At 41.6% G+C, this 13,434-nt stretch overlaps 1 protein-coding gene across 1 annotated transcript; it reads left to right on the top strand.

Moving 5' to 3' along the window:
• Positions 1–86: 86 nt before the first annotated feature.
• Positions 87–13,397, top strand: MFN2 (mitofusin 2). Its single transcript, XM_063353583.1, has 19 exons — positions 87–187; positions 526–679; positions 911–1,089; positions 1,781–1,916; positions 2,275–2,437; positions 2,957–3,081; positions 3,399–3,507; positions 3,600–3,707; positions 4,115–4,268; positions 4,511–4,578; positions 4,751–4,872; positions 5,404–5,530; positions 6,096–6,200; positions 6,716–6,818; positions 7,486–7,706; positions 7,856–8,005; positions 8,946–9,142; positions 9,536–9,670; positions 10,341–13,397. The coding sequence occupies exons 3-19, from the start codon at positions 915–917 to the stop codon at positions 10,408–10,410; spliced, it is 2,268 nt and encodes a 755-aa protein (XP_063209653.1). The 5' UTR covers positions 87–187; positions 526–679; positions 911–914; the 3' UTR covers positions 10,411–13,397.
• The last annotated feature ends 37 nt before the right edge of the window (positions 13,398–13,434 follow it).

Raw genomic sequence — 13,434 nt, 5'->3', positions numbered from 1 at the left:
GGCGGGGGTGGGCCGGGGCCGGGGCCGGGGCCGGGGCCGGGGCCGCCGCCTTCAGCCCTCAGCCTACCGCTCCCGTGGTGCCCCGCGGCGGGCCCGCCCGTCGCGCCGCCATGACGCGCCGGCCGGCGCCTGCCGGCTGACGATGCCGCGGGGGTAACATGGCGGCCTCGCAGGAGCGGCGGTGAAGGTGAGAGATGGGGCGGTGCCTGGCGATAGGGGAGGTGGGAGCAGCTGGAGGCCCGGCCAGATTCTCGGGGGGTCGGCTCCTGGGCGGCAGGGACGGGGGCAAGGGCAGGGTTCTGTCCCCGCCGCCCCTGCGAGCTGCGCGCCCGCCTGTGGGAGCGGGAGAGGGGCGCTTCCCACCCTTTGCCCGGCCCATCGGCCCCCTGAGGAGAAGGCGACGGCGGCCGCCCGGAGCATCAGCCCAGTGCGTCCCCCGGGCACGGGGATGGCGGGGGAGCGGAGCCTGGCCCATCAGGGAGCTCGGCAGCCTGTGTCCCTCATCCCCTGGTCCCTCTGCCGCAGGGACGGTGACAGGCTGGACTCGGCGTCGCTGAAAGAGCTGCGGGACGGAGTCTGGCCGGGGTCAGGGAGAAGGCAGGACAACTGCAGTCGTTCATGTTCAAGTGGGATTCGAGCTGACCATGCCTGACGTGTGAAAACGTAACTCATCCTTAAAGTAAGTGGAGAAGCGGGAGAAGTGATCGCTGGGGGCCTGTTTATTGGAAGGGACAAGAAAAGATGAATTTTTTTGTGTCCAATACTTGAGTAATTTCCAGTTGTAGAAAGTGGAACAATTTCTCTGGAAATAAAGAATTATTTTTTTTTATCTAGTTCTTGGTAGGATGGTTGGTTGGCTAGCTGTTGGCACTTGGTGAGCCACCCTTATTTACTGGATTTTTCTCTGTAGCGCAATGTCCCTGTTGTTTACTCGTTCCAAGTCAATAGTTGCAGTGAAGAAGGATAAGAGACACATGGCTGAGGTAAATGCTTCTCCACTTAAACATTTTGTCACTGCAAAGAAGAAAATCAATGGTATCTTTGAACAGTTGGCTGCGTACATCAATGAGAGTTCGTCATTCCTGGAAGGTAAGCTGGATTCTTGAACTAGAAGTGTGTAACAGTGCTTTGCCCGTATACAGCTTCCCAAAACACACCAAAACCACCTCATTCAGTTAAATGGTATTGTTAGACCTGTGCCAAGATGTGCATGTCTGTTTATATATCAATATTTCTAAGAAGAACAGAAAACTATTTTATTGAATTTGGGTGGAGTCAGCTTTAAAATATGAACCCTGAAAAAGTTCACACATGTTAGGAAACTGAGATAGTTAGTGAGCTATGCTTGGTTTTTATGCTGTTTGGGAGTTTTTTAATAAATGATACGAGGCCCTTTAGGGTTTTTGCCTATAATTCTTTCAGTATTCTTGCCTGGACATGTCATTTCTAGTGACATGTAGCATATGCCAATAATTGACAGCTTAAGACACTGACAGAAGACATTTGTTTTTAAGGGCGTTGGAATGTTTAAAGTGTTGGCTGTGTTCTTCAAGGCAGTCCTAAGGATGAGAATGGTTATTAGATACACAAAAGAGACCAGCTGATAAATGCTGTTGCAAATTTGCCTCAGGGTGTAATTGCATGTGTCAAGATTACCCACACAGTCTTTGGGACACAGATAAACATTTAGTTATGTGTGTTACATCATGAAGAGGTGTTTCACCCATCACTGAGACAGATGGCTTCTGGAATTCAGAGACATGATGTATTTTGATTTTAGAAACACACAAGAATGTAGAGCTTGATCCTGTCACCACAGAAGAGCAGGTACTGGAAGTCAAAGGCTACCTGTCAAAAGTCAGTGGCATTAGTGAAGTGTTGGCAAGACGGCACATGAAAGTTGCTTTTTTTGGAAGGTGAGTCACGTGCTTATGTTGCCTGCGCTCCCCACTCAGTAAAAGCAACTGGCGTCTTTAGGATTGTAGGCAGTAAAAAATATTTACAGAAACACTAGTGCTCAGCTTTTGCTCGTAATGCGCATGTCCCTGTTACTAGTTCTCTTGTAAATTGGAAACAGATACTGTAGCACATAATTGTTCAATTTGGAGGAATTCTTAAGAAAATAGAAAAGTCTTTTTGTAAATTGCCTATGGCACCTAAATTATTAATACTTCTGATACTGCTTGGGTTTAGAGAGCTTGTTTTCTGTAATCTCAAAATGGATATACCTGAATCTCAGAAGCCTAGCTATATTATTCTTTAATCTGACTTCAGGACAAGCAATGGGAAAAGCACTGTGATAAATGCCATGCTGTGGGACAAAGTGCTTCCTTCAGGAATTGGACACACCACTAATTGTTTCCTGCGTGTAGAAGGGACAGATGGACACGAAGCTTTCCTGCTTACTGAAGGCTCGGAGGAAAAGAAGAGTGTTAAGGTACAATTTCCTTAAGCGTAAGGTAAAGGAGAAGAGCTCTTCAGAATTGCCAGCAAAGAGGAGGAACAAGAAAATGAAAGCACTATGGATAGATTTCACAGTTAAGGATTTTAATCATTAAAGGAATGGAGATAAAGAACAGGTTTTTGTTAGATGTAGGAAGGGAGGAATGGAGCAAGTTTCAAGATGGAGTTTGTTGGTTTTATGAAAAAGATGATACGTTGTATTTGTTAGTGGTAGCAGGGTTCTGGGCTCTGTGTGGCTGGTAGAAGGCACAGACTTCCTGGTAATTCCTCAGTAGCTTTTCTTGACAGGAGAATTTCTTGTAAACTCTATCTAGGTGGTTGCCTTTTGACTAGGAGACTCAAGCGAGTTTTATGTGGAAAACCTCCCAGAGAGAAAGTGATTTGGAGTTGGGTTTTATCTTAAATTGTCTGTGAACAGCCCTGAAGGGGAGATAATTGTGTTAATGGGTCTTAGCATACAGGAAATGTTACAAGTTATCCATCTTTTTAATAGACAGTAAACCAGTTGGCTCATGCCCTTCATCAAGATGAACTTCTGAATGCTGGCAGTCTAGTCAGCGTAATGTGGCCCAATTCCAAATGTCCTCTCTTAAAGGATGACCTAGTGCTGATGGACAGGTGAGAAATACTTTTCTTTCCTTTCCTGCTTATCACAGATTAATTACAGAAATGTCTTCAAATGCAAATTTAATAAACAGCAAGGAAGTTGTTCTAATCTGTCACAGTGACTAAAGTCCCTTGCAGTAGTTAGCAGTCAGAGTTTCTCTTGATTGGTACTTCCTTGTAGTCTGTACCTTGTGTCACCTCCGGACAGTGTAGCTCAGACATGGGAAACTGATGCCCTGAAAAGCTGAAACACATTCCTTGTTAAGTCTTTTAATTCTATTTTTGCTGTTTCCACAGCATAGTAATGTCTGTTCTCTTTTTGTTGCTAGCCCTGGCATTGATGTAACCACAGAGCTGGACAGTTGGATTGACAAATTCTGTCTAGATGCTGATGTATTTGTCCTCGTGGCAAATTCTGAATCAACATTGATGCAAACTGTATGTTCAAGTCCACTTGTTCAGTGAATTTGGCTAAAAGTTAAAAAATTTTGACGTATTAATCTTAAGACGTTTTGTTCCGTTTTGCTTAGGAGAAACAGTTCTTTCACAAGGTGAATGAACGTCTGTCTCGACCCAATATATTTATTTTAAATAATCGCTGGGATGCATCTGCCTCTGAACCAGAATACATGGAAGAGGTTTGTGGTGTGTTTAAATTCCTTCTCTTTGCATGGATTATTATAGAGGCCATTTTGACTGTGGTCCTTGCGGGTAGAATCATAAAGTGTTGGATGTGATTGTTTTACAGTTTGGATTTTTATTGCCATAGTGTGGAGTCTAGAGGGAGTATAGACTAGTGATCAGGACACGATTCTTGACATTTCTGAGCTGGAAACCAAGAGTTTCACAGGGACCTGTTGAAGCTGGATCACTTAGATAACCTCTGGAAGGTTCCATGAAACAGCAAAGTTGGGGGTTTTTTCTTATTCTTTTGCATTAGTAGCTTAGACCAGCAGAGGGCATCTGCAAGCCTGGTCTAACCTTTAACTGATGGAGTGTAAAGGGGATTTAACTGCATGTAGGCTTTATCCTGTTTATCCCTCAGGTGCGTCGCCAGCACATGGAGCGGTGTACCAGTTTCCTGGTAGATGAGCTGGGTGTGGTGGATCGAGCCCAGGCAGGGGATCGAATTTTCTTTGTGTCGGCAAAAGAAGTGCTGAATGCCAGGATTCAGAGGGCTCAAGGGATGCCAGAAGGAGGTGAGGAAAGCGAACAGAGACTTTCCATTTTCTTACAGGGAAGAAAATGGAGACTATCTTGTTCCAAAAAAATGGATAAAATTGGGCTGGATCAGACTATTAATAGAGCAGGCAAAACCAAAGAAATGACTTAGCAGCACTTTTGCATAGGCTTCAAGGTAAAGCAGGAACATTTCCTGATGTCCAACATCTGATTGCTTTCTCAAAACTTAAGTGGTTGTTTTGTACTTCCCTTCTCTCAGGTGGAGCATTGGCAGATGGATTTCAAGTAAGAATGTTTGAGTTTCAGAACTTTGAGAGAAGATTTGAGGTGAGTGTTGTGTGTACTAATCTTCTGTTTAAATTTTACTCCTGAAAGGCTGGGCACTAGAGTTGATAAAAATGGAGTGGGACCACATTTTGGAAATAGATTATATGGCAAGGAGAAGTTGTGTTAGTGTGCTTCCGCATGCTGCTAATCTTGAGCTGCCTTTTGTGTACAGGAATGTATCTCACAGTCAGCAGTAAAAACAAAATTTGAGCAGCATACGGTGAGAGCAAAGCAGATTGCGGAAGATGTTCGTCTCATCATGGATTCTGTGCATATTGCTGCCCAGGAACAGCGGTGAGGAGAGCTGATGCTTGGTGTTTGCATAACTGAAGCTTGTAGTCTGGAAGAAACTGAAGGGAATATAATCATTTAAAATGCAAAGCAGAATACAGCATGGTTGGGAGTGGGAAGGACATGTACTGTTGATCTTGCTTCTAGTGAATTGTGAAAGTATTACTAGAATCATAGAATCATAGAATCTTCATGGTTGGAAAGGACCTTTGAGATCATCAAGTCCAACCATACGCACACAAAACCCGCCAACAATCTCTGCCACTAGAGCATGCCCTGAAGTGCCAAATCTACACGTTTCTTAAATACCTCTAGGGATGGTGACTCAACCACCTCCCTGGGCAGGCTGTTCCAGTGCCTGACCACTCTTTCTTTTTTTTTTTGTCCTGTGCCATGTGTATGTAATGTATTGTAGATACTGACACATTTTGTTCTTGGTCAGCAGAATCTGTCTTGTTTCTGGAATTCAAATGATATTTGTAGATCAAAAATGCATTTAATTCGCCTTTTGATGGGCACTTTTTTTTTCACCAGAGTTTACTGTCTGGAAACACGAGAGGAACGACAGGAACGTTTAGGTTTTATTGACAAACAGCTGGAGCTCCTTACTCAAGACTACAAGCGGAAAATAAAACAGATCACAGAAGAAGTGGAGAGGCAGGTAAGGAGGAGTGGCTGCAGAAAAGTAGGTTGTCTCAAACAGCTGCCAGCATAGTGGGAAAATCACAGAAGTGCTGACAAAGGTTTGAAGTACAAGAAATGTGGGAGTTACAGATGTGAAGAGAAGAAATACTTTCAGAAAAGTCTTTTTTTTTTTTTTTTAATCTCCTTGAGGTAATAAAATGAAAAGTAGAATGCTTGGGGGGAACTTTCAGAGAGACTCACATAAGATGTTTTAAATAAACAATGAGACTTTGATTAACATTTGAATTATTATTGCTAATATACTTCAATCTTAACTGCTTCCTAAAATATTAAAATGTTTCAGCTAAGTTTCCCTATTATTTCGATCTAGAATAATGTCAGTTGTCTTACTATCAATAACAACATGCTGTTTTTACTATTATGAATATACAGAAAAGGCCTGTTCATTTTTCACAAGTCTTATATTGCCTCAGTCTTTTCCTGTTTGTGCTTACTAAGAAATGCACATCTTCGGTGGTGCTTTTGTGTCACTTGCAAGGAAAGAATATATAGAGAGACTCTGTCCTGTGCTGTTTCTCTAGGTGTCAAATGCGATGGCAGAAGAAATCAGACGACTTTCAGTGTTGGTAGATGAATACCAAGCAGACTTCCATCCATCACAAGTAGTTCTTAAAGTTTACAAGAGTGTAAGTGATGATTGCTTTTTACAGGTTGCTTAAGCAATTTAGAGAGGCCTTTTTTTGCTCTGAGTCAGTAATCATGTCAGCTCTTTGAGATGCTTAACATTCCTCCAACTAGGATATGAGCTAAGCTTTTCCTCTTGTGAAAATGTTCGAATGTCTCTTGCGTTTGGATAGCTTCTGTAAAAAGTGAACATCTTTAAAAAATAATAAAAGAAATAGATTTTTTTAAATAACCTCAGTGATAAATTGATACACATATGATATATCACCTTGTATAGATCAAACAGAACTTTTCCTAGACTACAGAGTACACGTGAGATTTTTTGATTTGCAGTTTCCTCTCCTTCACTGAAAAATGGGGAGAAAAAAGTGAAATTAGTGTTAGAACAGTGGGCAGACAGAATGTGTGCTCCTCTTCTGGGAAGTTTGTTTTTTTTTCAACTGGCAAACTCTAGCACCTGCAGCCTGCATCGTACTTGCATTTATTGTAAGCTTAATACCCTTTCTTTGTTTGTCAGGAGCTGCATAAACACATTGAGGAAGGCCTGGGCCGTAACATGTCAGATCGTTGCTCCAATGCAATCACAGCTTCCCTGCAGACAATGCAGCAAGAAATGATAGGTCAGTTCAGTAGGCAATATTTTCCTTCCACTTTTCTTGAACTGTAACGCAAAATAACTAGGTAGATGTTCTGGGTTTGTCTTTAATCTGATGGCTGATGGCATCATCTTAGTTTCCATCTTGATTAGTAATGCTGTGGTGTAGAGGACTAATTACTCCTGCTTTTTCCACTCTGTATCTGAACTTGTGCAGTGATTGGCTAATGAATATATAACAATCAGCTCAATCATTCATGACAGAGTGGAACTGTGACTTTGGAAACTTGAGAGATTCTCAGACCAAGATCCTAATGAAATGTGAATGACTTGTAACTAGGTGCCTGTCTGCATATAAGCTTTGATAGGAGAGTGGTGCCTAAACACTTCTAGAACTGGCCTCCAGATTCTGTTTTCCAAGCTATTGCTAAACTGTAAACTTCATCAGCTACCTGTAAGGATTTAGGAGGGTCTGTGGCAAGATTTCTTTCTGAGCTGATCCGAAATAATAGTAATTCATGATGTATTTCTCACTTTGCAACATGCTTGGCTTTAGGAAATTTAAGGTACTAAGAAAAATAATTGTGAAGGATGAAACAACCCATAACCTCCCTGATTACAGAATACAAGTCTAGTTAATTCCTGTGAACTCAATAGCCATTTTTCCAATGTTCTTATTTCTGTGTGTGCAGATGGTTTAAAACCCCTTCTCCCAGTCTCTTTGAGGGGCCAGATAGACATGTTAATTCCCCGACAGTGCTTCATGCTCAGCTATGATCTGAACTGTGACAAGCTTTGTGCCGACTTCCAAGAGGACATAGAATTCCATTTCTCTCTTGGATGGACGATGCTGGTGAACAGGTTTTTGGGACCAAAGAATGGTCGTCGGGCCCTGATGGGCTATAACGACCAGGTAAGATATCTCTTTGAGTGGTCATGGTAGATGTGATATTCGTCATTACAGTGGCTCCTGAAGTCTTTTTGGTGGGAAAGGGCAGTGGCTTGCCTTCTCTTATTCTGTCCTTTGGTTTTGTTTTGTTTTGTCACTACTTCTCTAATTAGGTTCAACGCCCTTTAACACCAGCAAATCCCAGTCTGCCTCCTTTGCCTCAGGGCTCTATGACCCAGGAAGAGCTCATGGTGTCGATGGTGACTGGCCTGGCCTCATTAACTTCCCGAACTTCTATGGGGATCATCGTGGTTGGTGGTGTGGTGCGTTGTCAATCTGAGCAGCATTTATATAAATAAAGTCAGACCACTGACTTGAAAAGTGCTTGCACTGCTGAGTCCTGTAGATATTTGCTATTCACGTATAGTGAAATATTTTCTCATTTGATCTTCCATTTGAGTATAAATATTGAGCTTATTTTGCATAATAGTTAGGCTTGGAGCCCGGGTTATTGTGAAGATAACCCTTCGAAGTATGTTACAAAAGCATTAAATAGTCTCTGATTCTTTTGTGAGAATAAAAGAAAATTCGGTATTTTTCTTTTTCTATTTACAGAGGAATCAGGACAGAAATACCTATTAAGAGCCTTTGATCATGTGTATCTTCCTTCCTGGAAGGGGAGGAGAGCACTTAATTTTAGATATTATGCCTAAATTATTTCAGAGAAAATCAGCACTTTCTGCTTTTCTGTCTTTTGAAAACAGTGAATGTTTTGAATCTCAAATCTCACCAAGTTGTGGAGGCATGAGGGATCTAACTCAAATTGCGTGGTAACTCTAGTTCCTGTTGGAGGAAGAATCTAAGTTTCTGTAGTTCCATACCTACATGCTATTCTAGTGTTGCAGTGTCTAGGGGTGGTTGGTTTCTTGAAAGGAAAATGTTTGCTTGAAACTGTCTTTTACTTCAGAAACAGGGTTTCTGTGAAGCAGACAAAGTTCATTTGCACTTGCAGATGTGACTGAAATGTGCTGGAAAGGTTAACCCATACAGAACCCCAAGAGTTCAGGTTAGGTATTCTTATTTTGTAGGCTGAACATCGGTAGTAAGCTGACTAATGAAAACACTTGCAAGTCAGGGTTATCTATCTGGCTCGTTTTCATGTTCCTAGAATATAAGTGCAGTGCTCTGTGTCACCGTTGTTAGGACTTCGCATCATTCCTAGATGATGATTTTGTCATTATTTTTCCGTTGTGCTTTTTTTAGGTCTGGAAGGCTGTGGGTTGGAGACTGATTGCTCTTTCTTTTGGCCTTTATGGGCTCCTTTATGTATACGAGCGCCTCACCTGGACCACAAAAGCGAAAGAGAGAGCTTTCAAACGGCAGTTTGTAGAGTATGCTGGTGAGAAATTGCAGCTCATCGTCAGTTATACCGGTTCCAATTGCAGCCACCAAGTCCAACAGTGAGTTGCATATATTCAGCTAAAAACTAATCTAAATTCTATTGTTTGGGGTATTTTTTAAATGATATCCCTTGTTAAAACAAGATAAATCTGCATGTTGAATTCCAGATTAAAAAATGTGTAATGATACATGTGTTTTGGAAGACTATTACTGTGATATTACTGTTTTTTGAATCACCAATATAGTATTGGTGTACTGTTAAGCATTAGTCTTAATGTACTTTTCTCTCTCAAATCAAGTTGCTCTGATGCTCTAACATATCCTTGTGCAGAACTGAAAAGAGGAATATCTGATTCAGTATCGTTATCACTATACATCAAAGGGATATATTCGTTGAGTTTGCTGCTTGAGCTTACTTGTCGTCATATCCAACTATTCTCTTTGTTGCATAGAGAGCTTGCTGGAACATTTGCTCATTTGTGTCAGCAAGTGGATGTCACACGGGAGAATCTTGAGCAGGAAATTTCTGCCATGAACAAAAAGATCGAAATTCTGGATTCACTGCAAAGCAAAGCAAAACTGCTCAGGTGAGATTTTATTATCCCATATACACAGACACTTGCATACAATTGTTCTTCATGTGATTGCCCCAAGATGTTTGGATTAGGGTATATCTTTGAGTGCAGTCCTGCTTCCATCATAGCGTTTGATGTGCAGTCATCAGCATCTTTCCCTACCAAGTCGTGTTCCCTTTCACTATGTACTTTCCCATGTACTGTCAACAGTCATTTAAATCTTCTGTCTCACAAAACACCTTTTCCTTCTTGTTTTTGGTTTGTTTGGAATTACAGTTACTTTCCATTTATCAAAACATACAGTCCTCTACTCCTAAAAACTCCTTCAGGCTGTTACAAAATTATGCCAAAAGTCTCAACTTTGCCTTTGTACACAGCTGTCTGATGTTTTTCTTCACCCTGCAAAGACTGTCGGGAAGAATTTTTCAAACATTCCTTATCTAAACAATATATCATTGTGAAGTTGTCCCCGAGATCTCAGTTTGAACCTCAAAGCCTAGGGACTATTAGCAGGCAAGTGTTCCTGACCTGAGGAAGGGCAGGGAATGGTAGCAGCATTTTGGAACGGACCTTTGGCACTCCTCTCCATGCCTTGCTATTCGCTTGTTTTAGTTGCGCTTCTTTCAGATTGGCTTGAGAAGAGCTATTTTGCTCACCTAATGGAGACTTTCTGTCCTTGCAGGAATAAAGCGGGTTGGCTTGACAGTGAACTCAACATGTTCACACATCAGTACCTGCAGCAAAGCAGATAGTGTGGGAAGAAGAGAAAAACCAGCACTGTTTCCCTTCAGTGCTCTCTTAATTACTGCAGAGAACATGGTGGGTGATGGAATTCCCTAAAGGGAATGAGCAAAAGCCTATTGCTACGTTTCCAGTTGCTGTGTGAACAATAGGATTCTGCTTCCCTGTTTTGTGTCCCACCTCTAAACACTAGCTGTTTATAACTCTTCCCTTTCCTTCTTGTGAGACCAGGCTACTTCAGAAAGAATGTGTGCTTCATACATTTACAGGGGGCTTTTTAAAGCAAAATCAAGTACAGTAACAAATTTAAAACAAACAAATGCTTTATCGGGTTAAAAGTTATTCTGACACATCTTTGTGGAGTTATTTTACTACATGAAGGTAGAATTTTTGACTTCCAAGCCCCAGGTTTATGTATGCGTGACAAGCTGTTTGTCTAAACACAGATCCCGAGCACACTGACACAACGATGGTTTCACAATGCACTTATAGCCCACACAGGCCTAACTCCTAGGTTAATATTCCGTTATTATAGAACATGCAGAGAATCACTATGTCCCTTCATAGAAAGGTTTATTACTGTCAGTATGTTTAAACCTGTGAACAAAACCCAGTTCTCTTCCAGAGCAAGAGGGACTAAGATTTTGCTTTGGTAAGCTTATTGTATTTGGAGTTAGTTTCTTCCTCTTAAGAGCTCTTTAATAATGCAGTCTGGGTCTGGCCCATTTCATGCCATGGACAAATAGTTTGCAAAGACATAACTAGCTCCTGTGAAGGAGGTAGTGCTGATAATTTGGCAGCTTGTTGAGGAAGAAAAATAGGAAAGAAAAGCCAGTTGACAGAATGTTAACGACTGCCTTATGAGATAAGTTGATGAATGTGGGGGTTTTTTTTTGGAATGCACAGCTGTGTTTCTGGAAGCAGGCCTTTGGAATTCCATTACCGCTATTTGGCCACAAGAACAGCATGCGGATTACAAGCTGTAAGAGATTTTGCTTTATGCAGAGTTCCCATAGGATGTTACAGTCCATGCAGTAATATGATTTAATGTTTCTCTTCTGTTAAAAGTACGAGAATGAGCTGGCAACTGCAGCTCCTCTGGGGCAGGGGGGAGACCCATCCCTTTTATTTCATGCCAGGGCAAGAATGGGTTAAGGTGACTTATTTCTTTAAAGACATTCTTTATTTGCAAATAGATGAAATTAATTGTTGAGTTTTGCCCGGAAGCAATTTTGAATTTGGAGTAGAAGATTTGGGAATTGTAAGGACTTGAGTCTTTTCCTGCTGGAGTTGGTAAAGGAGAAGTTCTCACTGGTTTCAGTAGTACCAGGATTAGGTTCCTATGTTGCAAAGTTTCTTTTCCGCTTGGTGGGTCAGTATTTTGCTATGTCTTGGGTGTAAACTTTCTGTTCCCCACAAAATGTCTGAGAAATCCAGAATCGGATCCTGTAGTTCTGAGGTTAGTGACAACCTAAATCTGTTCAGCATCAAACTTTAGAGAATTATGGGCTATCTTTGAGCAAGTCCCAGCTGAATTCAGAACTACTAAGAGTGTTTCTTTTTTTCTTATGGACAATGAGACTTGAGTATGGTATCGGCTGGACTTAGAATTTCACGTTCATGCTCAGGTGTGAATGTATGTGCCTGTGACAAGTCACTGTTCTGCGTGTCACGAAAGTTCCAGAAAGTAGAAGCTGCCTGATACTTGAGGGAGTAAAAATAGTGAAATGTCAGTAAGTACTTCAGGCTGTTCTAAGATTTGGAGTAAGACTTGAATAATCTTGATCGTGTAGGAGCTGGCAGTTGAGACTGTTATGTCCCTGGAATGCAGGAAGCAAACAAACCTTTCACCTTGAGTAGGCAGCTTTGAATCCAACCCAAGCTGGAAAGCCATTTTCATCAGTGGGCTTCATTGGCCTTGGTCGGTTTCCTCAGGCAACCACCAGGACATAAACGTGGCTCAGATCAGATCCAAGAATGAGTAAGAAAGAAATTTGAGTCCTTGCCTCTGGAAATGTCTTCTCTAGGCTTGTGGTGAAGTATACCGGAATAAGTGGAATCACCCACTGTTATTCTGCTGCAGGTATTATGTGAAAAATTTGGATCTCTAGTCTCTCAAGCTATCACATGCACATTTATAAAAGGCTGTGTACTATGCTGTTGAGTTAGAACATTAAGCACACCTCTAATACACCAGGAAATTGTCAGTTCCAGGTAGAGGGGGATGATGATGCACCGCTGCTCAGCAGCTCTAGGCTACCTGAAATGCTGACCTTGCTTGTGAAGACGTGTGCTGCTAGCATATCTTCAGCAGCCCTTTAGGGGAAATCTGATCTGAATGGTGATCTGATCTTTAAGCCAGCGTCTGATCTGTAAAGGGAAAAGAGATTGACGGGTTCGTAGAATCTGGTGTCTTGCCAACGTGTGTGTTTCTGACAGGGTTCAGATTTTGGCGATGTAGGCATTCTCACTGTCGGGTTCAAACCTAACCTATAGAACAGGGGGGAAAGAACCAATTAAATTTTTTAAGAAGCAAAACTGCTAACATGGGAGAGAAGAATTTTTGAGTATGTCTGTAACCCTTGTCCCTAGAAGCCCAAGTGATCAAGAATCAAACTTTTAACAGAAAGGCCTATGAGCTGGTTTCCTCATAAACAAAATACAGCTGTACTTTAATTCAGAGTGGTGGAGGAATGAACACTATCGGCAAGGAGGCTGTTCCCTTCTGCTTTTCATAAACAATGATAAACTAATCCTTACAACAGGCAACTCCAAAAACAATCTTCCCCAAAACTCTATTAAAGGAGGTCAGCTAAATGCACTTTATCTTATTGCTGCTACTTATTTTTCTCATTGTGTTATGTTGATGGAGCTCTTCGAAATACTCTTACCAGTGAGTTTTCTCTCTGCTGTATTTAAGGTGGTAAATTTGCATGAATTATCCCTGTATCGATGCTGTAAACAATGGAAACCAAAATAAAAATTAATTGGAAAAATATTTCTCCTTATGTGTTCTGCGTGTCATGACACGAAGT

This window comes from Chroicocephalus ridibundus, chromosome 16, assembly GCF_963924245.1.
Source record: "Chroicocephalus ridibundus chromosome 16, bChrRid1.1, whole genome shotgun sequence".
NCBI lineage: Eukaryota > Metazoa > Chordata > Aves > Charadriiformes > Laridae > Chroicocephalus > Chroicocephalus ridibundus.
Note: the sequence above shows the minus strand (reverse complement) of the source record. Positions and strands in the feature narration are given on the sequence as shown.

Coding starts and splice junctions, on each gene's coding strand:
- MFN2 (XM_063353583.1), top strand. CDS start 915: ATGTCCCTGTTGTTTACTCGTTCCAAGTCAATAGTTGCAGTGAAGAAG. Junction 5,531..6,095: donor CAGAAGAAGTGGAGAGGCAG/GTAAGGAGGAGT, acceptor CTGTTTCTCTAG/GTGTCAAATGCGATGGCAGA. Junction 8,006..8,945: donor TCATCGTGGTTGGTGGTGTG/GTGCGTTGTCAA, acceptor TGCTTTTTTTAG/GTCTGGAAGGCTGTGGGTTG.